Consider the following 27,515-nt stretch of genomic DNA (forward strand, 5'->3'; position numbering starts at 1 on the left):
AAACTTTATGTTTTAATTAGTTTGGCTTGAATGATACACATAATTTAACTGCTCAGATAATTGCACTTGGTGTAAAGGACTCAATTAAGACACTTCAGGTTTGTCTCAAAAAGTGAAGATTAATGTGTTTGGCAAATGGGGAAAACATTTGCTGGTGTACAGCATTAATAGTATATAGTGATGCCTTATGCTAAATACTCTCAGAAAACTACATTTAATCAATCAAAATTACATTAGATTGTTTTCATTTCTATTTTACTTCTGTCAGGTTCTTTCAGAGACTGGTGCATAACATTTCCTTAACACGTTATAAAGAGGTCTATGCAGCAGCTGCAGAGGTCCTTGGGCTTGTCCTACAATACTTAGCAGGAAAAGTGAGTACCATTACATTTAAGTAATTAATTCATACAACTTCTTTGTGCTTTTGGAGATGTGCTTATTGGTTTTGTATCTGAGTTTGCAATGTCTTTATGTCTCACATCAGTCCCAACCCTCGAACTCAGCACCACCTTCCTAACCTGCAATCTTCTTCCTGACCTCTCCGCCCCCACCCCGACTCTGGCTTATCATCCTCACCTTAACTTCCTTCCACCTATCACATTTCCAATGCCCCTCCCCCAAGTCCCTCCTTCCTACCTTTTATCTTAGCCTGCTTGGCACACTCTCCTCATTCCTGAAGAAGGGCTCCTGCCCGAAATGTCAATTCTCCTGCTCCTTGGATGCTGCCTGACCTGCTGCGCTTTTCCAGCAACACATTTTCAGTCTCACATCAGTGTCTTTGTATCTTACAGCCGTCTTAGAGCAGAGATGAGTAAATGTGGATACAGTTATTATCGAGCATGCACTTTTCTCTTTCTCATTGAAGAAATTCATGACTTTCCTCTTTATTATCCTATATCAAATGTCATACCATAGTAGGGGGGGGGCAGTATTGTTTACGTTGACAATTGTGTTACAGATTAGAGCACTATAACTTTTCTCTGAATGTTTTAATCTGGTCTCTTGTCCTGCAGGTGGGAGGTAAATTGTAAAGTCACTGTTTGAGGAACTATTGGGACCAGCCAGTAACTAGAATATGATGCCCTGATGGCTCACCTATTCGACTGTTACTAAGAATATAAAATATTTTCATATAAAACTAGGTATTCATGGATTGATAGTTATTTTCTCAGTAAATATGGAGAAGGGAGAGATTTCTGACACTTTTCTACTTGCGACATTTTTTGTATCTTGTATTGATAAAGTCTGGAATTATACATTGGAGTTGCTTCAGGGCAGTTACCTAATGTCTTGCAGCCTCTGAGGGGATTTCACTGCCAACCTCCATTCCTCAGCCTACTCCCACCTTCACGTGGGATGGGCCAAATTTCAATTTTTTTCTCTCCCCAAGGCGCTCATGAGCAAGTTTTATATGTGGATTTCAAGAAGGTGAGTGATAAAAAAGATCGTTAAGAGAGCTCTGCAAGATACTTTATCAAAGTTAAAAATCACACAACCCCAGGTTAGTGTTGTGTGGTTTTTAACTTTGTCTACCCCAGTCCAACACTGACCTCTTCACAACATATTTTATCATAAAACTTTAACTGCCTTTTCACTTCGGAAGCAGAGCTAAAGAGAGACGGACTAGGTCCCAAGTCCTGTTCGTCAATAACAAGATGTGTGGATCAAGGAAGCACTAAAGATTTAAGTTTAATGAACGTTGACCTTGCTTTTGCTTCTCATGACACATACTGTGAGCTGGTCTTGGCAGAATTAGTACAAAAGTGGGCTTTGCAAGAGGGCTGCCTTCCAGCCTGTTTTGTGAATTGTATTTTGTGGAGAGAACAGGAAGAGATGGCGAGGGTTTGTGTGTGTCTGGCTGTCTGTCAGTCTCACAGTTGCAAAATCTCTCTTTCATCGACTCTCACCTTCACAGATTCACTTCTTCAAAATCTCTCACTCCTTCCCTCTCAGACTCTGTCAGTCCTTGCCTCCCTCCCTCATAGACTTTTTTTTACTACTTCCATCTGCACAAGTTCTTTCACATTCTCCTGCACAGACTCTATCACTCATTCCTCCCTGATTCACTCATCCCTCCCTCAGATTCATTTCCTCCGTCATAGACCCTATCACTCATTCTGTCCCTTACCTACTCCCTCCCTTCCTCACATTCACTCACTCCTTCCTCACAGACTAATTTACCTCCCTCCCAGAATCACCCACACAGCTCCTCAGAGTTACTCACTCCTTTGCAGACTTACTGCCTCCCTCCCTCCCTCATAAGTTCAATCTCTCAGAAACTCACTCAAACCTCACTCATACTCAGTCCCTCCTACACAGACTCACTCATACCCTCTCAAAGTTCACCATCGGGGTGGTGTCTGCCACATCGGTGACAGACTGTGCACTGGACTCTTCAGTCACCTTAAAATTCATTTTTTGTTTGCAAGTAAGTCGCCCTCAACCACAAGATACTGCCGAAGAAGAACAGTCAAATTGCATGTGCTTTGAGTTGGGAGTCTTTTCTACTGTTGACAATTGTAACAATGTCAACAAAATGGGATTTTATTGTTCTTATTTTATCAGGAATTTTATGTTGCATTTTTGTGACCAGCTTCAGCTGATCCTTTAGTTCTGGAAAGACAAAATTTAATGTGTTCCTTAAACTCAAAATTGGAAGGCTTGATCTCTCTCTCTCTCTCTCTCTCTCTCTTTTCCTTACAACACAATAGCCCTAATATTGATAAGGACAGTGTATGGTGAAAATTGGGTTGATTCCCGAATGAGGGTTTGGAAGAACACCTTACATATCAGGGAATTTAGAATTCTTGTTGTTTTTGACACAGGACCTTGTTGTAACATTTGCTTTCCAAATTCTGGCCGAGTATTGGCAATGTTGGCAGGCTGACTAGCTGATGGGCAAGAATGGTCGCATCTGTATCAAGCAAGAGATGAATGAGCAGTGAGGTTTTGGATCTAGATGTTAGGGAGGGAGCCCATTATGAAAGGAAGATAGTGAGAGATCTGAGTATTGGGGGAGATGGAGATTGCAACATATGGGGGGGAAAAGACAATAGACAATAGGTGCAGGAGTAGGCCATTCTGCCCTTCGAGCCTGCACCACCATTCAATATGATCATGCCTGATCATCCTTAATCAGTATCCTGTTCCTACCTTTTCTCCATAACCCTTGATTCCACTATCCTTGAGAGCTCTATCCAACTCTTTCTTAAATGAATCCAGCGACTGGGCCTCCACTGCCCTCTGGGCCTGAGCATTCCACACAGCCACCACTCTCTGGCTGAAGAGGTTTGTCCTCATTTCTGTCCTAAATGGTCTACTCCATATTTTTAAGCTGTGTCCTCTGGTTCGGCACTCACCCATCAGCGGAAACATGTTTCCTGCCTCCAGAGTGTCCAAACATTTAATAATCTTATGTTTCAATCAGATCCCCTCTCAGTCTTCTAAACTCAAGGGTATACAAGCCCAGTTGCTCCAGTCTTTCAGCGTAAGGTAGTCCTGCCATTCCAGGAATTGACCTCGTGAACCTACGCTGCACTCCCTCAATAGCCAGAATGTCTTTCCTCAAATTTGGAGACCAGAACTGCACACAATACTCCAGGTGTGGTCTCACTAGGGCCCTGTACAGCTGCAGAAGTACCTCTTTGCTTCTATACTCAATCCCTCTTGTTATGAAGGCCAGCATGTTATTAGCTTTCTTCACTACCTGCTGTACCTGCATGCTTACCTTCATTGACTAGTGTACAAGAACGTGGTAAAAACAATGACTGCAGATGCTGGAAACCAGATTCTGGATTAGTGGTGCTGGAAGAACACAGCAGTTCAGGCAACATCCAAGGGCAAAAGCCCTTCATGAGGAATAAAATGCCCGAAACGTCGATTTCGCTGCTCCTTGGATGCTGCCTGAACTGCTGTGCTCTTCCAGCACCACTAATGCAGAATAGTGTACAAGAACACCCAGATCTCTTTGTACTGCCTCTTTACCTAAATTGATTACATTTAGGTAGTAATCTGCCTTCCTGTTCTTGCCACCAAACTGGATAACCATACATTTATCCACATTAAACTGCATCTGCCATGCATCTGACCACTCACCTAACCTGTTCAGAGGCTGCATTTGGCAGAGGAAAAGCTGAAGCTTTGGGTATGGAGATGGGGTTAAGGGTTTGGTGGAAGCATTGCTGTTCCTCCTGTCCTATAAGAAATGCTGTAAAAAGAACGTTTACCTTCTCGTAAACATTTTATTGCTCAGTTCCCTGATCATAAGGAAGCCTACACTGCATTGGTTAAAATGAAATTCGATTCCCCGTTACACTGTGGGGACATAGAATCAGAGAATCCCTACAGTGTAAAATGAGGCAATTCAGACCATCAAGTCTGTGCTGATCCTCTGAAGATGACCCCACCCAGACCCTGCACTGTGGCCTACAATCCCACATTCACAGTGGCTAATCTACCTAGCCTGCGCGTCCCTGGACACTACAGGGCAATTTAGCATGGCTGATCTACCTAACCTGCACATCTTGGACTGTGCGAAGAAACTGGAGCACCCAGTAGAAACCCATACAGACACGGTATGAACATGCAATTTCCACACAGTTACTCAAAGGTGGAATAGAGCTCTAGTCCCTAACAACTGAGCCACTGTGCTACTCATAATTTTAAATATATGAATGAATTGTCTTGCATTTCCACCATGAGAGTTGCACATCTTTTAATTTGTCACCATTAAAGTGTAGACATCTTTCTCCTTTTGAACCAATTATCTCCTATGTATCATGGTGTTATTGTCAATGCTAAACTAAGAATTTAAGTAAAATGCCCTGAAAATAGTAGCCTGTCAGGAGTTTGAATACTATTCCCATTGCTCGTCAGCTCTTAATAATCCAGAAATACTTGCTTTTCAAAAGAAGTTAAAGGAACAGTAGCCACCCAAACACAGTAAATAACTCGACAAGAATCTCAAAGCAAAGATTCCCGAATTCCTTACTGAGCATGTCGTTAAGTCAGGTATAGTTCAGGTGAAAAGTTATCAGTCTTTGTTTTTCTATCTTCATATTGCTGCCAGACCTGCTGACTATTTCCAGCATTTTCAGTATTCGCAGCATTTTGCCCAGTTATTACAGTTTTGAAGTTGTTCCTTTTCTGTAATTTTCTACTTTTTTTTCCTAGAGAAGCAGTGTAGTTATTGTAATTTTCTTTGTCCAGCTTTTGATTTACAATTCTGTGGAGTTTAATGTTTTGATTGTATTTTTATCTTGCAGCCAATGGATTGTGCAGTTCATGATTTGGTTGTCAAGGAATTACAACAACTTCACAACACAAAGGAGGACAAGTTTATTGTGTGTTTGAGCAAGATTGTGAAGCATTTTCCACCTTTTGCTGACAGGTAATGGTTAAAAACTTGTAATGCATCTCTTCACAACCTCGCAACATGGATACTCCTTTCCGGATTCAGAGAAACAAGTGTAGCAACTCAATTGTTCCAGTTATTTTAAATTGAATGGTAAATTGACTTCATAGGCATGAATGCTGAACTAGGCTCTGAGCTGAACTAGGTAGCCCACTTGAAATACTTTGGTTTTATTCGATCTTTTGTTTTGAAGTTTTGAAGATTTGAATAAGTTAATGCTAGAAGCAAGTGGAAAACTTGTTTCTATTGCCATTTCAAGTTTTAGACTCATTTTGCATCCATTAAACTGCAAAGTGTGTCAGAATGTTTCTACTTCTGAATTCCATTGACAGTATATAGCATTTCCAGATAAAAGGCGTAAAAGAATTCAGAGTAAGGTTCCCTTTACATTGCTGTATCTTCACCATAGTATTCCTCAATCATAGCTCCTGAATAGCATCCTTAACTATGCCAGCATATTCTGAGTGAGATTGCCATTTGTCAAATTGTTTGAAAGTTGTGGAGTCCTCTAAAATTCTATTCAAATGGGAGTCTTAGACCTGTTAGGCTTCATCCTCTACAGTGAGACATAAGCCCACAACCTTCTGACTTGGAGGCAATATCACAGCTGAACATTACATTGTCCATGGACTTCCAAAGAGTTATGGACTGTAATCCAGCAATGTTTCAATAAGCTAATAATTGAAAGGCCCTGAGAAATGTAATACCTTACTAAATCATTAGACCGTTAGCAACGCTTACAATAAAATCAAATCCCACTGTGGTTTTAATTGCTGTAAATTTAGTGCTGACTTCGTGAGGATTAAATTTGGTCAGCACTGATTTTATGCAAGGCTCAGTTAGTTGCTTTATCTATCAGAATTAGAAAGATTGCACAGGAAAATGCTCAGGTCTCTGGCGAGATTTGGATGAAAGTTAGTTGAATGGGATAAAAAGTGTCACCTTAATTTTATTTTCTTAGCAAGAACAGCATAATTTCACAGGTTTCTATGCATTTGCAGCGGATGGATGGAATTTTCTATATCTGGAGATGGTGGACTTGTAGATGGGAAGGTAACAGTCAGTCAGGGTGTTGGTGTAACAGAGCCCTGCTACCATCCCATCTCTGCAGGAAATAATTTCTGGGCCGGAAGGCCCTTGATCAACCTTTCCGATTTACTGCCACCTGAGGCATGTTACTCCATGCTCTTATGTTCAGTGAATAAATAGATGGAATGCTTTTTCTTCCTGTAATATTGGTCGTAATTTAGTTATTCTGGGTTATTTCCGAAATAGTAGAGGACTCCCACTAAGCAGTGCTAAAAGTCAATGCTACTGATAGATTTCAAAATTTTAAATGGAGAAAGAGTTGTAAGGTCTTATTTCTGATATTTGTCTGATTACTGATCATTTAGTTAAAAGGGAATTATGCAACCTTGTGGCAGTCATCTGGAAATCTGAATTAATCTCTTGCTAATCATGTCTGTCTGATTACAACATGGTGAAACACTAATTTTGTTTTGTCAATCAGTGTAATGGCAATTTTAAATGGACATTGAATTTTGTACTAACAATTGAAGTTCTAAAGTGCTTTGTGATTACTTGTTTTCAAGGTTTATGAATGCTGTATTTTTCCTAATGCCAAAGCTATATGGCATTCTAAAAACGCACTGCCTCGAGGTAGTGATGTATAGGGCAGAGGAAATCCCTGACATCCATATTCAACTGAAGAGCAAGGATTTTACTCAGATCATGAGTCATAGGTGAGTAGGTGAACTATCTTGGTTAGGTGATATGAAAATCTATTTTCTGTTTCTTACAGTATTAATTAAATTTAAGTTAGTTCTCTTTTTCTAATATTATAGCACAAATGCATTTTCACTTTTTTCCAGTTCACTAAATTTGTGCTGGTCTTCCCCAGCTGGTTAATGTGTCCCCTGCCTCCATTAATGTAACTTTTAAACCAGTGCAAGGAATTACATAAGAATGGCTCAGAATAACTTTGGTTTATCCCTCTCTGTTAGGACCAAAGTACGCAGTACTATAGACGTTTTCTTCTCAAAGTTTTATTATGGTTGCAGACTGCCAGTGGGTAGTTCTTAATCTTAACCCATGTTATACTTACGTAGCATGTTGTCCTGCATTAACACATTCACTGCATTGCCACATTGTCTGCATTACATATTGTTTCCCCAGACAGTATGTTTCCATATTGTAATAATGACTGCACTACAAAAGTACTTGACTGACTGTAAAGTATTTTGAGACAACTGATGACCGTGAAATGCTTTAAATAAATGCAAGCCTGTTTATTTCAAAATTTCTTTGGATATATTGCATGGTGGAATGGTTCAAGTTTGTTCACGTGCCTATCAATGCATGCCACATAGGTATTGCCAATGTTTTATCTTGCAGGCACTCTCTGTTGTGGAGTTAACCCTCATTGAACTTTGACAACTCAGATGCCAACATTTTTCAGATGTTTTACAAGTATGCTGTGTGTACATGCTTACTTTTGATATCATTGACCATTTGAAATAGATTCCCACTTGCTTACTAAGTAGAAACGGCATCGTGTTTTCTATATGTAAATCTTAACTTCAAAGTTCAATAAGTTTTATTTTTCATAAGCGTTATACAGCACTGAAGTATACCCTTTAGTCCTACACGTCCAAGCCAACAAGTTATCCCAAACTTAACGAGTCCCGTTTGCCTGCTTTTGGTCCATATCACTCCAAACCTTTCATATTCATGTACCATCCAAATGTCTTTTAAATGTTGTAATTGTAACCACCTCTATTTTTGTTTTGAAGAACATTGTTTTGTTTTTATAAAATGTTATGCAACTGAAAAGGAAGACCTGGATGTACTTCAGTATCATTGTGGGGTATTGAGACTTCTGTTGTGATTCATGAAGGGTAAATATAATTGTTTAAATATAATGGAAATGTATCCTGGTACCTTTGTGGTGTATGTGCCACCCAGAGGGAAATCGATCCAAGCCAGATAGGTGGATCTCTTGGTAATATAAACAAGAAATTCAGCATGTCCCACAGTATCTGTGGAGAGTGAAGCAGAATTTCAAGTTGCAAATATTTCAAGTCCAATATGACCATATTTCAGAACAGAATGGATCTCCAGTCCATGTTGAATTTGCTGATCCCGGCTAATACAATTGGAGAAGCACTTCATCCTTAGAGGAGAATTAGAAAATTTGCTGGGTTTTCAGACCCAGATTGCGCCTTCAGAGTGTGCAGACAGCTGGTGACTACATATTGTGTTTGGTCATGGTGTCCCTCAGTTACTGAACGGTCTGCCTGAGTTCAAAGATTTTGCATAGTGATTTCCATAAAAATGTTACAGCATGTTAATCTGTTTCTCTTATAAGGGATGAAGACCGACAGAGGGTTTGTTTGGACATTATATATAGGATTAAAGACAAGTTGAAGTCAGCAGAACTGAAAGAGCTGCTACATTCGGTGGTGGCTTTCATTTCTCATCCATCTCCCATTTGCCGAGAGAGAATGTATGATATTCTAATGTGGATATATGACAATTACAGGTATGGAATTAAGAACAAAAATGATTTCATGATTTAAAAAATCTAGACAGTTTAGGAGGAATGATTAATCTTTATGGAGGTACTTCAGCCCCTTTATAAACTAACTTGACTGAAGGAAGCATTCAGTTGAATATACTGAGATTTGTTGTATTTCAATAATTTTTTTATATTTTATTTCTTTTTTTGCACATTTGTTTTTATAATGATGTAATTTGCTGATTAACGGGTTACACTTAATTTAGATGTCTGTATTTGTCAATGTAATACCATTCTTCCAGTTTATATCTATTTTGCATTATTTCACATTCTGATCAGTATACTCAGCAAGAGTAAACATTTATACACCAAAGTCATTAAACTCACTGACCATGCCCATATGATTGGTCAGTTATAATTGGAAAGGCCTGCAAGATGTTTCCCTAAATGACCTTTACACCCCTCTCTGGACCCGCTGCTGAGTCTTACATCAATGTTGGGGTTGGAAATGTCTGCACTTTTCATACTTGTAATTTCATTTTCTGTTTATAAGTTATGTATATTATTGCAAACTTTTGCTACTTGTTTGTATGTATGAGAGGGGAAGAGACAAGCTGTTGTAAGTCTTCTTGCACTCTTCCACTCCTATCGATCGCAGATAATTAACAATAGCATGATCATGTTTCGCAACACTTGCTGATTTAAAAGAAATATCCTTAATTTGGTCTGATGACAAAGTGTGTGAAATACATGAGAGTTTCAACACATCCTGTTTTTATGCAATGTTCAGTACACACTAAAACATCTAAACAAGAAAATGTGCAAAGAGTTTTTAAACATAAGGCTGAGAAAAAAGATCAAAGATTGGAATTTGAAAGTTTTCAGCATAGTCAATCAGCTAATGAGGTGGATTTTGATGTACTCGTTTAGAGTTTTGTGGCAGACAACTGTGGATATATTAGCATTAAGCCAAGCAGAAGCTGCTTCACTGGTTTTCTTTGTTAAGAACTGAATGAGGTAGACATCTTGGCTACTATTCCTTTGTTTTGGCTTGGCTGAAATGTTCACCCAAACAAGAGATGTGACATTCCGGGAAATCTTGATTTAGATTTTGTCTTGATATCTAGAGCAGTTCTAGTTTCTTCAATTGGTCTTCAGAATTCAAATTCCTCATTAAACTTCCTCTCCACTTTCCAGTGCTTTTACATCCTTCTTAAAGTACATTGCCTTCAACTGGATGTGATACTCTAGCTGAGGGCGAACTAATGTCTTACGTAAATTCATCATAACCTCCTTGCTTCTCTAATCTGTGCCTCTATTAATAAAACTTAAGATATCTTTCACTTTATTATGGTGATTATGGCAAGGACTGAATGACATCACAGGCTCTAAAAAGAGGGAGTGCAAGATAGCAGACGATGACACATCCCTCCCAGATCGTCTCAACGCCTTCTATGCTCACTTTGAGCAGATTTCGGTGGAGAGCTAACACCTATTCTGACAAATGCTGACGAACCTATCCCAATAGTCACTGCATCAGAGGTCAGATCAGTTTTCCTTCGTATGAATCCAAGGAAAGCTATGGGACCCAGACAGAGTACCAGGCTGGGCACAGAGTGTGTGCAGATCAACTAGCAGAGGTCTTCTTGGACATCTTCAACCTCTCCCTGCAGCCGGCCACTGTCCCTGTTTCAAGAGGGCCAACATCATCCATGTGCCTAAGCAGGCTCATGCAACATGTCTCAATGACTACCGCCCAGTGGCCCTAACTTCAGTGATCATGAAATGCTTTGAAAGGCCAGTCATGGCATTAATCAACTCTAGTCTCCTCACTACTCTTGACCAACTCCAGTTTGCCTATTGGATTAATAGATTCACGTCAGATGCCATATCACTTGTCCTTCACTCCTCCCTACAACATCTTGACACCAAGAACAGCTACGTAAGAATCCTACTCATTGACTACAGTTCAGCCTTCAACACTGTTATCCCCTCGAAACTGATTACTAAACTTAGTGATCTCTGACTAAGTCCCACTCTCTGCAACTGGATCCTCAGTTTCCTGACCCACAGGCCACAGTGAAGACTGGGGACAATATTTCATTCTCACTAACAGTCAACACTGGAGCCCCCCAGTGGTGCGTACTCAGCCCCCTACTGTACTCAACTGTATACCCATGACTGCATCGCCAAATACCACACTAATGCCATGTACAAGTTCGCTGATGACAGCACCATAGTTAGTCAAATCTCAGGTGGCAACGAAACAGACTACAGACGGGAGGTGGAACGCCTGGAAAAATGGTGCACTGAGAACAACCTAACTCTCAATGCCGGCAAAACCAAGGAACGAATTATTGACCTTTGGCGCGATGTTACTCATGCCCCCCTACACAGCACAGAGGTGGAATGAGTGGAGAGTGTTAAGCTCCTGGGAGTGGTCATCAACAACAAGCTTCCTCGGACTCTTCATGTGGACGCACTGGTTACAAATGCCTGACAACGTCTCTTCTTCCTCAGGCAGTTGAGGAAATTTGGCATGACGGCAAAACCCTTGCCAACTTTTATAGGTGCGCCATCGAGAGCATTCTGTCTGGACGTATCACTACCTAGTATGGCAACTGTACTATTCAAGATCGGAGCCGGTTACAGAGAGTGGTGAACTTGGCCCAGACAATCACAAAGGCCAACCTCCCATCTATAGAATCCATCTACCAGGCCCACTGTCAAGGAAAGGCTGCAAGCATTCTCAAAGATCCATCCCACCCTGGCAATGCTTTTCGACAACCTCGAGGAGAAAGTGAGGTCTGCAGATGCTGGAGATCAAAGCTGAAACTTTATTGCTGGAACAGCACAGCAGGTCAGGCAGCATCCAGGGAACAGGAGATTCGACGTTTCGGGCACAGGCCCTTCTTCAGGAATGAGCAGAGAGTGTTCAGCAGGAGAAGATAAAAGGTAGGGAGGAGGGACTTGGAGGAGGGGAGTTGGAAATGTGATAGGTGGAAAGAGGTCAAGGTGAGGGTGATAGGTCGGAGTAGGGTGGAGGCGGAGAGGTCAAGAAGAAGACTGCAGGTCAGGAAGGCGGTGCCGGGCTGGAAGGACAACCTCCACCATCAGGGAGAAGGTACAGAAGCCTGAACACATGCACCAGCTGGTTTCGAAACAGTTTCTACCTTACTGTTGTTAGAATACTGAATGGACTCTCAAACTCTTAGCATTCGCCTGTAAATGTGTTTTTGTTTTGCTGCTGTTTACCTATTGTTTGCTTATCTATGCTATTAACTATGTGATCTGTCTGTATTGCTTGCAAGACAAAGGTTTTCACTGTGCCTTGGTACACGTGACAATAAATTAAATTCAATTATTAACTGCTCTGTCAACCTGTCCAGTCATCATTCGTACCTTATGTACAAACACAGTCATGTCCTTCTGTTCTGTACACACTTTCGAGTTGTACCATCTCTTTTTTTTATATTATCTTTCATGTTCTTCCTATTGAAATATATTATCGCACACTTCTCCACGTTAACTTAACCACCTGACCACTCAGTGTAGAAAATTGTCTGTTTGCACTGCTTCTAAGTGTTGTATCATTTACAAATTCTGAAACTGTGCTCTTTACAGCAAAACTAGATCATTACTTAGGAAACATAAATGTCCTAACATCGATCTTCTCTGGCCCAAAATACATCCTGTAATCATTATGCTAGTCAACCTTGTATCCACATTGCTACTACCCATTTTATTCCATGAGCTCTGTGACTTTGTCAATGAACCTGTTGTGCAGTTCTCAATTAAATGCATTTTAAGTCCATGCACGCAACATTAACATCATTGTCCTCATCAAGCTTGTTTGTTATCTCTTCAAAATACTCCATTAAGTTAGTTAATCCTGATTTTCCTTTAAGAAGTCTGTGCTTACTAATAGTAACTAACACTTATTTGTCAAGTTTTGAAACCACCAAAGCCAAACTGATTGATCTCTAGTTGGTTGGCTTATCTTTGCATAATTGTTTTGAACAAGAACATGACTTGTGCAGTTCTCCAACTATCTGGCAGCATCCCTGAGTTACAGAAGACTGAAAAGTTATGGCCAGCACCTCTATAGTTTACATTCTCACATTTCTCTATCCTTGATACATCTCATTCAGTCCCGGTGCCTTGTTAACTTTAAGTGCAGAAAACTTATCCAAATAATCTCCTTCTTTACCATCCTCTCTACCTGCAACTCCACTTTCAGTGAACCATGCACTTGCACTCCAAGGTCACTTTGTTCGGCAACACATCGCCAGGGCCATATCGTTAATTGTGTAAGTCCTGTCATAAGCATACTTTTTTCTGCTCATCTCCAACGAACTATCACACTTATCTGTGTTCAGAACTAAAACCTGATGGATTGCAGGATACACTCAGGGAGCTCCTGTACAATCTGCTAAAGTCCTTTTTGACTGCTTGCTCATCTCCCATTACCTATCTCCTGGCATTCTCTTAAGGTACTGAGGGACCATATCTATTAACATGTTATCCATGTAACCCTCAGTCTCAGATGCGCCACAGCTATGCCAGCTGCTAACTTTTAAAATCTCGTCTGCACTCTTTGTAATGTCTTCACGTGCTTGCCAAATTATGGTTCTCCAAGGTAGAGACCACACCAAGTTTAACATTACTTTGTTGCTTTTGTACTCTGTGTTCCTGTTCTTAAAACTTGGATACTGTATGCTTTATTAACTGTTGTCCCTGTCCTACCACGTCCAATAATCTTTACACATAGACATCCAGTACTCCTGCAACCCTTTAGAATTATACACTGTATTCTATATTCTCTATGTTCTTTGAACCAAAATGAATCACTTAAAAACTCTTTACTGCATTAAATTTCAACTGCCACTTATTAGCCCATTCACCAACCTAAAGCACTTGTCAAGTTCTACACTATCGTCCTTTTGGTTCATATTAACTGCACTCTTACAGGCCTCAATTAGGTCACTGGCAGGCAGCCTAATGCGCGTAGAAAAGAAGGGTCTACAGCCAATGACACACACTTTAAGAGTTCACCTTCTCCTTTCCTGTTACGAATGGAATGTAAAATCTAGCCCATGGTGTGTTTCAGTGTAATTAATAATGTAGAGTAGTAATTGAAATAAACCAAGAGAATGTTGAGGTACATAGACAAAATACCACAAGTGCTGGAAATCTAAAATAAAAACAGAAATTACTGGAAATACTCACCAAGGGAGCATCTATGAAGAGAGAAACAGTTATTGTTTCATCGGAACTGTTTTCATTGACACATTATTGACCAGAAACGTTAACTTTATTTTTGCCTCCACTGATGCTGCCAGATTTGTAGATTATTTTCAGTATTTTCTATTCTTATTTAATGAATGTTGAAGTGCCTCATCACACAGTGTTTGCAGGAGTAATAAAACATTATCATGCTGCTTATGCTCCAAGGCACCAGGATTCAATAGGAACATGTATTGAAAGGTTGTGAAATGTATGGATACCGATAACCCCATAAATGAATAATTTGAACTAATGAACCCAGAGTAATATTTCATAGTAAATCAGATTGACCAGGAGCACATCAATTAAATTATAATTAACAAAAAGTGGATTTAAAGCAGATTTAATAAAATAACATGGGTGATGTTAGCTGTCAAGTCCTAAATAAGGGTTACACCTGAAACATTGACTTCTCCATCTCCTGATGCTGCCTGGCCTGCTGTGTTCTTCCAGCCTCCTGCTCCCAGCATCTGCATTTTTTTTTTGTCTTCAGTCAAGTGTAAAATAGGCAAGTTTGATGTGTCAAGTGACAATTTCTCACCTTTGTGTTGCTTTCCTGTGTTAATCAGAAAAAATAAATCAGTTGAAATTCTTGATGCTCCGGAACAAAAAATAGTTAAACTCAATATATTCAAATGTGTGAATGAAAACACAGTTTTGAGCTGAGAAAATATTCTCCCAAGTTAATGCTGAAATTTTAATTTTATTTCTTTTTTCTAATTTATACCTAAGATTTTGTGCTGAGACATTTTTCTATCAAAGATGCACAGTGAATAGTAACTTTGTACACTTTTCACTGTACTCATATACTCATGAAAGTCAGTGGGAAGAAAATGTTTCATTTATTGCTGTATCTTGATACAAATGCAGTAAATCTTAATCCTTCTCTACAGAGACCCAGAAAGTCAATCTGATCCTGACTCCAAAGAAATATACACAGAAACAAGTGATGCATTACTTCAGGGATTGACTGATGAAAATCCTGCACTACAGTACGTAACTGATTAGTCACTAATTAACTTGGAAGGGAGTTGAATCTTTCATAATGATCCTGTAGAATGTTGTCAGTAATAGTAATAATTTTTTAAGTAATGATTATTTTTTGAAAAACAAGATTTTTTTGATGTGAGTGCTTTCTTTTCAGATTGTGTGTTAGAAACTTTTGGAGTCATGAAAACAGACTTCCAACAGGCACCCTGGACAGAATGTTGGCCAGTCTTGGATCATTATACTGCAATAAGATAGAGACCCAATATCTCAGTATAGCCACCAATGTGCTACTGGAAATGACGAGTCGCAGCCCTGACTATAGCCGTGAGATGTTTGAGTATCCTCTATCTGAATGCAAATTTCAAGTAAATAAAAGAGGCTTGTTTGCTGTGTTACTTTAGCTGTTCATCTGTAATTTTATAGATATAGATGTAATTGAATTTTTTTGAAGACTACAGCCTGTTCTGATGTAATGTGATAGTTCTATTCCCATGTGATTCCACATTATAAGAAAATCACGTAATAGCAGCACCATTTAAACCAATGGGACCAGAATCACTTTATAGCCAATGCAGGTGAGGAAAGTTCACGTTCCACAAATAATCATTTAAATTCTTCAATTATATTAGAGCCAGTACAGGTAAGGAAAATTCATGTTCTACAAATAATCATCTAAATTCTTCAATTATATTAGAGCCAATTTGTGTTAAAGAAACACATGTTATAACAGAACCGACTGTATAAATGCATTATTACTACCATAAACAAAAACTCCATAGACTTAAAAATTAACCTATGTTATAAACTCAAACAAAAATAAAAATTGCTGGCAAAACTCAGCAGGTCTGGCAGCATCTGTGGGAAGAAAGCAGAGTTAATGTTTAGAGTCCAGTGACTCTAATGTTCTGATGAGTTTTGCCAGCAAATTCATTTCCGATCTCTAACATCTGCAGTTTAATTTTAGTCGTAAACTCAGAAAAATATTTTTAAAATGCCAGTTTCTTTTTATTTTCTGTGTATAGAGTGATGTGGGCATGGATAAATTAATTGCTATCCATTTTTCATTTGCGTATCACTCGTCAATCAGTTCAGCATTTTTGATAAAGTTTGATTACATTTTTAAAAAAGTAATTCTGCCCAAATGTACTGGGATTAGATGTTTTATTTTGTCTCGTGTTACTGTTATGTTACAAGAAATCCACGACACCCTACTTCATTAGAAGAACTTAGTGGACCACCTGCATGTCTTCCTGAAGATCATTCTAAAACCTATGGTACATTAGTTCAACCTTTTACTGTCACATGATTACATGGAGTTTTGCAGCTGACCCCACTGCTCCTAAAGTTACTGTCTTATATATTTTCAGAAATGTTGTCCAAAATCATCATTTCTTGGGGAACGGAGTTCAAGTTTAAATTTTTATCTCACTTTACAAGTGTTACTTATTGCATCTTACTGTTCTGCAATCTGTACTCATTTTTTTCTAGGATTATTCCATTGATTCAAGTTGGCATCAACGCAGTAGGATTCTTACTCCTTTGTTTGTGGAAACTCAAGCTTCAGCAGGCAGTATTAAAAGGTCATCACAAGAAGCATCAGCTGCAGATCAAAACACAATCGGTGGCCAGATTAGGGCCACCCTAACCCATTATGAATTTACACCAACTCAGAATTCTGGTACATTACTCTTGTTTAATAACATTTTATTTTGAGAGACTGGCTATAATACAAAAAAAAGTAGCATTAAATCTCACCACCAAAAAATTTGAAAAACGTAGATGCTTTCAGTAAAAGTGAATATATAACTGTTGTAAAAACACGATTTGTTAATTAGTGTTCTGAATGACAGGGAAAGAAAGGAACTGGCTTTATAGCCAATGGTCTACATGTGACTTCAGCCCCTCACCAATGTGGTTGACTTAACTGTTAATAAGCTACTCTGTTAGCTCAAGCCTATTTTCTCAGAGAAACTAAATTGGCAATAAATTCCCACCTTGCCAGGATATCATTGTGCCTAAAAACTGTGACTAAGGTGGTCCAGTTGACTATTTCACTTTTCATAAGGTTTAAAAACCAATGTCTTTTTAACTTATTTTCTCAACATTTGAACTTAGCAGACCCTGTACAAAATTGTTGACTTTTGAAATACTGTCTATAGTTTTGTTCTCCTTACTGAAAAAAGTATATTCTACTAAGAAATTTCCTTGGAGGCAAAGTAACAAAGTTTCATTGATCAGAATCCTGGAGTAATAGGGATTGTCCCATAAGGACAGTTTGAATGGAGTGGACTGTGTCTATATTTTCTAGGATTGAGAAACATGAAAAGTGATCTAATTGAGTCTTGTAAAATTCTAAAAAGGTTTGATAGAATCTGGGAGAATGGTCACCCAGGAAAAAACAATCAAGAACTAGGGTTCATGGTCTCCAAACTAGAGGAAAGCCATTTAAGACTCAGATAAATTTATTCACTTAATGGAGTGGATCTTTGGAATTTTCTACTGCAGAGGTCTTTGGATGCTCCATTATTAAATCTGTTCAGACTGGTAGTTTGTTGTATACCAAAGAAATTAAGAGATATGAGGCCAGTACGAGAAAGGTTATTTGAGTTAGAAATTCATACTGACCTCCATTGATTGGCAAAGCAAAATTGAGGTCCAGATGCCCTACTTTTCCTGTTTTTGTGTTCTTATGAGTTTTTAACTTACTCATAATGGAATTCTATCTGAGAAATGATGTCCAACAAAATATATTACAAATGTGCAATGTGACTGTTATTCTTTTGATAATATTTGATGTCCCTTTCTAGGTGCACGGAATTTTAACTGGTTAACAGGGAGCAGTTTGGATACTTTTGCAGAATACTCCCTTCCTTTCTCAGAATCTGCATCCTCCTCATTACTTGTATATTCTAAACGAAGTGAGAGGTCACAGAAAGCTATGAAGCCTGTAGGTCCAGACTTTGGACAAAAAAGACTTGCTATCCCAGGAGATGAAGTTGATGCCAAAACAAAAGGTATCGTCAATTAAATTTAACTTCATCCTTGTTTCTAATTAGTTGATTGGTTCCTCTTTTGGTGCTTTCCATGTTACATAAAGTTGCCACACTGCTGGTAAATCATCTTCAAATCAATCATCATGTTCGGATTTGGTGAGTGATATTATGGCTGGAAGTCTTTCCTGCCACTAACCCTCCCCATTTATCCAGGCAATCTGGCTCATACGCTTGTCTCTTCAATTTTCAGCAGAGGTGTCACTGTGGCGTGTTTGCACATCGCTCATGGGAAGTACAGAATGAAGGTGTTTTTCCCTTTGATCTTGCTTCTTCTATAGTATATCCTGATCTCCAAACTAATTCCTCATTTTTTGTTTGAATTGCTGTCTAAGTTTGGGTATCATTTACCATTGGACATCATGTCAATTTTCTTTCAAATCACGGGTGTGAAAGTAAACAGAGACAAGGCAGGTGGGTAGACTTACATTACAGATTAGCTGTGATCTAATTGAATGGCAGAACAAGCTGGAGAGGCTGAACCCTGTTCAGTAAAAGGAAAATAATTAAAAACAAATAGAATGATACAGGGACACAAAGATTTAAAGAGTAGTGAAACTGAGAAGCATCAGGAAGATGAATGCAATTTTCTGCTTGTGAGCAATAGCATAAATGGTTAACTATAGTATATTTGGAATTTTAGCCGTAGCCGATCAGAGAGCAGACATCCTCCGCCTGAGGCGCAGGTTCCTCAAAGATCGACAGAAAGAGAACCTCATTTTTGCCAGAAAGAGCATTCAGGAAAAGCATCTGGCTAAGGTAATTCTGCTTAACATTTTTCTTTGAAATATCATTTAAATTTTTGTAATTTCCTTGATATTTTGCTACCTCAATATGATTACATCACTGCTGTCACTTCACTGCCGACAGGCACTACCTTTTCTGTTATTGAATAAACTTAGAAATAGCTATTCTCTTGAAATGCATATCTTATAAAACAATCCAGCACAGTGTAGTGCATTAAACATTTGTTGTGCTTTCAGACATTAGAGCAAGATCTACTTATCACAAAAATATTTATGAAGCTTTTTTATCCATAAAACAAAGAAAAAGACTAATTAGGTGAGATTAATTTTAATTGCATCTCAAAGCCAGGATGATTGTTGAAACTATGGACCTTAATATCTTTCTGATATCAACATAGAAATAAATTTCAGTGGAGATAATCTTATTCCACAAATTATTTTGAAGATTGTAGTTCATATCTATGGGCTGTAAAACATTGGCTTGTATAATGTACAGGTCATTATGCTGCAACACGACAGTTGCATTCCTGTTGTAAGTTTGCTCGCTGAGCTGGTAGAATTGTTCTCCGACGTTTCAACACCCTGCTAGGTAACATCACCAGTGAGCCTCTGATGAAGTGCTGGTGTTCTGTCCCGCTTGCTATTTATCTCTCTTGGACTGTTGTGGGTGATATCATTTCTGGTTCTTTTTCTGAGAGGTTGGTAAATGGAGTTCATATTGGTATGTTTGTTAATGGAGTTCCGGTTTGAATGCCAGGCCTCTAGGAATTCCCGTGCATGTCTTTGTTTAGCCTGTCCCAGAACGGATGTATTGTCCCAGTTGAACTGGTGTTCCTCTTCATCTATGTGTATGGATACTAGTGATAGTCGGTCATGTCTTTTGGTGGCTGGTTGGTGCTCATGTATCCTGGTGGCTAGTTTCCTGCCCGTCTGTCCGATGTAATGTTTGTTGCAGTCCTTGCAGGGTGTTTTGTACATGACCTTGGTTCTGCAGGTTGTTGGTACAGGGTCCTTGAAATTCATCAGGAGCTGTTTCAGTGTGGTGGTAGGTTTGTGGGCGATGTCTTTAATGAATAGCAGGGTGGCTGGAGTTTCTGGGTGTGTTGTGCCTCCTTGTTTAAGTCTGTTGTGACGGAATCTGTGGCTGCGCTTACCCTGAATATCCTGTGGCTGCCTGTTGTTCCTGAATACGTTGTATAACTGTTTTTCCTCGGCTTCTCTTAGTTCCTGGGTGGTGCAGTGTGCTGTGGCTCATTTAAATAATGTCCTGATGCAGCTCCATTTGTGGGTGTTGGGATGATTGCTCCTGTAGTTGAGTATCTGGTCAGTGTGTGTCGCTTTCCTGTGGACGCTGGTCTGTAGCTCTCCATTGGCTTTGCATTCTACCATGACGTCTAGGAAGGGGAGTATGTTGTTCGCTTCCTCTTTGGTGAACTTCATACCGGTAAGGATGGTGTTTGTGTTTGTGGGTTTCCTGTAATCTGTTGCATTTTGTGATGACAAAGGTGTCATCCACATAGCGGACCCAAAACTTGGGCTGGATCATGGCAAGGGCTGTTCGTTCTAACCTCTGATTAACTGCTTCAGCCAAGTATCCTGATATTGGTGATCCCATGGGTGTCCCATTGATTTGTTTGTAGGTCTTGTCGTTGAAGGTGAAGTGGGTTGTGAGGCACAGGTCTATTAGTTTGAGGATACTGTACTTGTTGATGGCGCTGGTGCTACCAGGTGTTTGTGTCTTTGGTTTGTCTAGCAGAGAGGCCAGTGTTTCTTTGGCTAGGATGATGCTCATTGATGCAGAACGTTCTTCTCGCTCTACAGAAAATAGCAATGTAGAAAATTGCTGCTGTAGAAAATTGCTATACCTGTTTAGCAGAATGTTTGCATTATTCGAACAGCGTCCACAGTTTGTCAATTGTGTTATAGCCAATTTGCTTTCATACCAGAACAACCTGTGTATTACTCTTCATGCATGCAGGTTTATTCTTTTAACTTTACTAGAATATCTTTAGAACAAAAAAGACCTGATTTCAAATGATAAATTTTATTTGGCTTTGCTGCAACACTGGCATTTTTGGGGGTGAGAGCAGGGTCATAGTATTGAATGGTCATCTCTCCAATTGGATCACTGCTCACAAAGGAAGAGAAATTTACAAGTTGCTGGATTGGACTGTTGTGTTTCAGGTAATGTTTCATATTGCTGGCAATATGACATTGAGGAGCTGAAATTAATCAATTCCTGTGCTAGTTGATGTTTGATTATTATTTAAAATAAATGCCAAATGTATTCAAGGAGTGCAGAGGAAAGTCAAACATTTGCAGTAAGGAATTAATCACAAATATTAATGAGAACAATTTCACCTCCTAGGTTTTCAAGTATGAAGAAGAGGGATAAAGGGAGCTGAGTAGTTTTGATAACGAAGGAATCTCGCTGATTAATCAAGAGATACCTTTAATTATATGGACGTTGATCATTTTAGTATTTGCTTCACTGGAAAGGTGCATCTTATATCAGAATCACAGAGGTCAACAACACAGAAAAAGGTCCTTTGGCCCTTCAGAGTAAATCTCTTAAAAAGTAATGTTTGAACTGGGTATAAATCAAGTTTGATAATTAGGGTATGATATGATGAACTCACATGGTAGTTGTATTAAATGTTACTTATTATTTTTCCAGGAAATGAAAACTGAACAGCTGAAGAAACGTGATGCACAGGTGACTCTGTACAGATGTTATCGTGTAGGTGATCTACCTGATATTCAGATCAAATTCAGCAGTTTAATTGCTCCTCTGCAGGCTGTAGCTCAGGTTTGTAAACCAGATCTAATAGATTTCACCTTGTATTGATAAGTCAATTTTAGTTAACACCTATTTGCTGATTTTATTTTGACAAATTCATTTTTCTATACCATTACTATTAACTTGCAATGCGTGCAATAATGTCTTTATTTGAATATATGGAACACTTCTAACTTTAGTATTTACTCCCGGGGCATACACCACAAATAAATCTCTGCAGAAATGCTAGCTGGCTTTTGTCTAAAGCTGTTTCAGTGACCACAGTCAAGATGTTTTATGAAATAAATTTAGAATAAAAGTAGTGGCTAATAGTTAGCAAAATGAAACTAGTTGAACAAGGATTTTCAGTTTCTATTTATCTTAGGCATTCGGGTTTATTTACACTTTTAAAACAAGATCAATCAGATCCAGTCCACCGGGCACTACTATTGTGTTGAGTTTTCATCTGGAGTTGAGAGTGCCGAATGCAGCTGAGATATTGACAGTTCCAAGGACTTTAAGGAGAGCTGTTTATAGAGTGATTCAGCCCAGGGATTTATACAGCTGAAGAAATTCACCCGGCCCATCATTCCTGTGTCAACTCTTAGCTAAGTACATTTGGAAGAAAATTTCTGAGCAAGGTCATGGCATAGTGGCAATGTGGAGAAAGTGAGGACTGCAGATGCTGAAGATCAGAGTCGAGAGTGTGTTGCTGGAAAAGCACAGCAGGTCAGGCAGCATCCGAGGAGCAGGAGAATCACCGTTTCGGGCAAGAGCCCTTCATCAGGAATGAGGCTTGTGAGCCGAGTGGGTGGAGAGATAAATGAGAGGGAGTGGGGTTGGAGAAAGGTAGCTGAGAGTGCAATAGGGAGATGGAGATAGGGCTAATGGTGATAGGCTGGAGAGGAGGGTGGGGCAGATAGGTGGGAAGGAAGCTGGACATGTAGGACAGGGCATTATGGTGGTGCCGGGTTGGAAGATTGGATCATGGGATAAGGTGGGGGGAGGGGAATTGAGGAAACTGGTGAAATCCACATTGATCCCATGTGGTTAGAGGGTCCCAAGTCGGAAGATGAGGCATTCTTCCTCCAGGTGTCGCGTGATTAGAGTTTAGCGATGGAGGAGGCCCAGGACCTGCATGTCCTTGGCGGAGTGGGAGGGGGAATTGAAGTGTTCAGCTATGGCGCAGTGGGGTTGGTTGGTGCGGGTGTCCCAGATATATTCTCTGAAGCACTCTGTAAGTGGTAATGTGAATAGACTAATAATCCAGGGGCCCAAGCTAATGTCTTGGGGCCTGGATTAAAATTTTGCATTGAAAAGTAATCTAATGAAAGCTACCCTAGACCATGAAACCATTACTAATTGCTCTAATAACCCATCTGGTTCACTGATGCCCTTTTAGAAGGAAATCTGCTATCCTTGCCTGGTCTGGACCATGCGACTCCAGACCCACAACAATGTCATTCGCATTAACTGCTCTCTGAAATGGCCCAGCAATCTTTCAAGGACCGTTCAAGGCAGTTAAGAATGGGCAGTAAGTGCTGGTCTTGGCAGTGAAGGTGATTCATTAAAGAAAGCAACTAAAAGAAAACAAAAGTAATATGAAAATTTGTAATTGTTTTGCAGAAAGACCACTCGCTTGTTAAGCAACTTTTTAGCTCCCTATTTTCTGGAATTCTGGAAGAAGTGAGAAAGTCTAAAACAGCTGCTGAAATGAGTGGCATTGGAAAAGAGCTCTTGAAGCATTTTACATTTTTGCTCAATACTACAACTTTGTGTTTTCCACCATTTGTGACCTGTATTCAGGTAAACAAATTGTTGCTTAATAGAGTTATAGTTTAGTAGCTTACTAATCACAATTGTGATTCCTAATTTGGGAGATTTCAACTGCTATCAATCAAATAATTAATCTTTATGGATTCTCCACTGTGAAAAGGTAGAGAAAGCTTACAATATTTGAAAAAATTATTATTACAGTAAAATAGGGTTAGAAGCTGCATTTCCAAACTGATTAGCCATCTGATTGCTCTTAACAGCATGCTTTGTTGATATAATTGTCTCTTCATATTGTGTATCAGTTTCTCTGATTTAGCATTTCTGTAGTGCTCCTTACTTTAAACCAGATGCTTCAAAGTGTTCTACGTTGAAGAAGAAAAATCGAGTGGATCAAGAGAGAAGGAAAATGGACAGGCCTAGAACAGATTACCATAGTAATTTTTAAAAATGTGGATTGTAGTAAGGAGGAGAGAGATGATTAAGAAATTTCAGGGATCAAGCATGTAGTCGTTTAATGATCAGCCACCACTGGTTAAGTGAAGTATGGACTATCAGGAATAAGGTAGGGAGTTGGAGGGCTTGAATAGGAATATTATGATCTCAAAGATCATTTAATGTTAGAGTGGAGAAAAGCTGGGGAAGCTGTAAAAGTGAGGTTGAGACCCCAGAAGTCAGTCAATTGGGGCATATGAGCCTTTAGATTTTGGGAAGAATGACATTGATTAGAATGTGGGACTTTACATGGACGTTGCAACATTTTCATTTTCTTTTATTATTGAAGAGGGAAAAATAATAGGAACATGGGTCATTTAACCCCTTCCACTTCTTCCTCCATTTAATAAGACTGTGGTTAGAATAGAGAGAAGTGTAGGTTTCTGAGGAATAGGGTGCTAATGCCAGACACATGGCTGAAGTGAAGAGGAAGGGTTGGAAAAGGAAACATTTTGTGAATTAGATGAATCCTGAAGGAACATAGGGTCATTCTAGTTCATGGCTGTCAGTCTCCTCAATGTCATTTTTCTGCACTAATTCCATATCATTAATCCCCAAAAACCCATGAACTTCAGTCTTGAACATGCTCAATATTTGAGCTTCCACAGTCCTCTCGTGTAAAGAAGTTCAGAGATTAACCATCCTCTGAGTCAAGAAATTCCTCCTGTCCTCCATTTTAAGGGATTACCTCAGGGATTAATTTAGTGAACTTCCGTTGCAGTCCCGCTATAGAAAGTATAGCTTACTTTAGATAAGGAGGTCAAAACTACACAGTATTCTAGGTGTGTCCAATGATGGCTCTATATAACAGCAGCAGGACATCTTTACTTCTGAATTCCAATCCTCTTGAAGGGAAGGCCAACATGCCAATAACCTTTCTAATTGCTTGCTGCACCTGTTGTCTTCTGGCTTTCTTATAAGTAGCTTCCTTTGATTTACTGGAATCCTTCATTCTTTCATTAACCATGGTTAATTCCCCTTTCTCTTTGGATGTTTGTGCCCTGGAGGAATATATGTTGTAGATGTTATAGTATTCCTTTAAATATTAGTCATTACCTGCCTGTTGTCAAATCTTTTGGTATATTTTCCAATTCAGTCTAGTCAACTTGCTGCCATACCTCATACTTCCCTTCTCTCAGAATTAACACCCTTGTTTCAGAATGAAATGTGCAGCATTCAAACTTCATGGAAAGTACTATCATATGATGGTCACATTACACTGAGATTGTTGGTTAACCCTTTCTTATCATGCAACACCAAATCTAAAATAGTCTGATTCCTATTTGGCTCCTAAATATACTGTTCCAGAAACCCATCTCATATACACTCCAGCAATTTATCCTCTCATGCTGATTTGGTTAACCCAGTCTGTAAGCCAATTGAAGTCGCCCATTTTAACCTTATAACCTTTATTACATGCATCTCTAACTTCCTGATTTATAGCTTGCCAACGTTAATACTGCAGTTTGGTGTTCTATAAAACCACTCTCACCAATGTTTGTTTCCTTTGCAGTTCCTTAGCTCATCCAAATTGATTTGGCATGCAACTCCTTTGATCAATGATCATAATTTATTAATTTATGCTGTATTCCCTTATTCAGTCTGCTAACCTACCTCCTCCTCCTTTTGATGGTTCCCTCCTAAAATAGAATATCCTTGGATAGTCAGTGGCCAGTCTCGTTCATACTTTAGCTGCATCCCTGAAATGGCAAATAAATCACATAAATTTGATTCGATTTGTGTATTCTTTGCATTCAGACAGAGTGCCTTTAATTCAGCCTTTTTAATATTATTCTCCATTTTGATCCTTTTTGATGCTTGCTTTATTGTTTTCTGTTTTTACTTCTCTTTTCCTTTTACTAGTTTTGCTTCTCTTGAATATGAGCTCCCTCTTAGCTTCTTACTCCCTTGCAATTCAAGTTTAAAATCTTCTGAACTACACCAGAAGTCTCACTGTGAGGATATTCGTCCCAGTCCTGCCAAGATGCAACCATTCCATCTTATATAGATCATACCTGTCCAAAAACAAGTTCCATTGCCTTAGAAAACTGGTGTCCTCCCTCCTATGCTAGTTTTCCAGGCATGTGTTCAATTATTCATTCTCCTGTTTCTCTGTTCACCAGCGCACAGGACGAGGAATAATCCTCAAGTTATTGCTTTAGAGGTCCACTTTTTTAGTCTTTTTCCTAGCTCCCTGAAATGTGACCTCAGGGCCTCAGCTGGCCTTTCTACCCAAGTATTTGTGAGATGCAATTGCAGAGAATAAACTTGATGAATGTTCATTTGAGATGGTTCTAGGAAAGTGACTTGGATATGAGGATTATCAAAGCTATCTGTGCCAACAATATGATTGCTTTTGGTCTTGAATATTCAAAGCCTCGTGAATCATCAGGTTGGAATATACTCAAACTGTTTGGTGTAACTGCACCTTAATGATGTTTTACCAAGGGATTTTTGTCAGTTGAATGTACAGATTTCTTTGATCCTAATCCTAAGATCTGTCCATTGAATCAATCTGATTCTTATATAAATAGCTTCCCCAAATGTGAAACACCAGTTTCATAGGTTTTTTACTTCTGTGTCAGTGATGCACTGGGATAGGTTTTCCCAGAGATATCAGCATGATTGGAGGTTAGCAGAGTTGTTCTATCTTCAGTGACATGGAAGACTGGATTGGATCCCACACACAGAATTTGATCTGCCCTGTCAGGAGCTTGTGTTTTAGTTTTATCATGTGGATTTGATGTTGCAACGGTAATTTTTGTATTTTCGTGAACAATGGGGCTACAGTGTGATTATGAGACTTAAATGGGGTAAGGAAATTGATGGAAATGCAGAGGATGAGTTAAAGTGAAAATGCTGCAATTAATCAGTTACACTTCATGCAGTATGGTTATATAAAAACAAGTTGTTTGACATGAATGTTGGCAAAGGAATGATTGTGAGATTGCTGTAATGTTTAGCAGCATTTCAAAATGCAGACGCTGTTAAAATATAGAAAATGTAGTAGCTTTTTTAAGGTTGTAAGGAATTTGATAAAATGGATGTGAAATGAATGGGGCAGATGGTGACAGAGTGGTTAGCACTGTTGCCTCCCAGTGCCAAGAACCTGTGTTCGATCCCAGCCTTGAGTGACTGTCTGTGTAGAGTTTGCATGTTCTTCACATGTCTGATATTCCTCTGGTTTCCTCGCACAGTCCAAAGATATGCAGATTGGGTGGATAGAATAGGAGGCTGGGTCTTGTTGGGATGCTCTTTGGATGGTTGGTGCAGACTTGAGGGACTGAATGACCTCTCCACACTGTACAATGATGATTCTGAAGCAATTTCTGGTTTATTTAGCGTAATTAAGTTCAATTTTAGTTTATATTCTGTATCCACTTAAATGGTTAATTAGATGGATAAATTGTACTTATGCCTGATATTTGTATTCTAGACGTTAAGTGATTATTTCTATGATTAAAGA

At 39.2% G+C, this 27,515-nt stretch overlaps 1 protein-coding gene and 1 long non-coding RNA gene across 4 annotated transcripts in view; one reads left to right on the forward strand and one right to left on the reverse strand.

Annotated features, from left to right (window-relative positions):
* Positions 1-27,515, forward strand: part of prkdc (protein kinase, DNA-activated, catalytic subunit) — a 248,835-nt gene that overhangs the window by 148,769 nt on the left and 72,551 nt on the right. For all 3 annotated transcript variants that reach the window (XM_043688290.2, XM_043688291.2, XM_087986422.1), the window contains 11 exons: positions 269-374; positions 5,265-5,389; positions 7,006-7,155; positions 8,781-8,954; positions 15,110-15,208; positions 15,361-15,571; positions 16,695-16,884; positions 18,014-18,220; positions 18,900-19,015; positions 21,680-21,811; positions 23,408-23,587. In XM_043688290.2, the coding sequence (XP_043544225.2) occupies positions 269-374; positions 5,265-5,389; positions 7,006-7,155; positions 8,781-8,954; positions 15,110-15,208; positions 15,361-15,571; positions 16,695-16,884; positions 18,014-18,220; positions 18,900-19,015; positions 21,680-21,811; positions 23,408-23,587 (1,690 nt within the window). The remainder of the gene's footprint in view (positions 1-268; positions 375-5,264; positions 5,390-7,005; positions 7,156-8,780; positions 8,955-15,109; positions 15,209-15,360; positions 15,572-16,694; positions 16,885-18,013; positions 18,221-18,899; positions 19,016-21,679; positions 21,812-23,407; positions 23,588-27,515) is intronic.
* Positions 14,123-27,515, reverse strand: part of LOC122549083 (uncharacterized) — a 54,082-nt gene continuing 40,689 nt past the window's right edge. Inside the window, exons 5-6 of the long non-coding RNA XR_006311401.2 lie at positions 25,664-25,749; positions 14,123-14,772 (exon numbers count right to left, since the gene is read on the reverse strand). This is a non-coding gene — a long non-coding RNA (uncharacterized LOC122549083). The remainder of the gene's footprint in view (positions 14,773-25,663; positions 25,750-27,515) is intronic.

This window comes from Chiloscyllium plagiosum, unplaced genomic scaffold (genome assembly GCF_037043375.1).
Source record: "Chiloscyllium plagiosum isolate Xiang-an unplaced genomic scaffold, Cpla_swu_hap1 HiC_scaffold_4, whole genome shotgun sequence".
NCBI lineage: Eukaryota > Metazoa > Chordata > Chondrichthyes > Orectolobiformes > Hemiscylliidae > Chiloscyllium > Chiloscyllium plagiosum.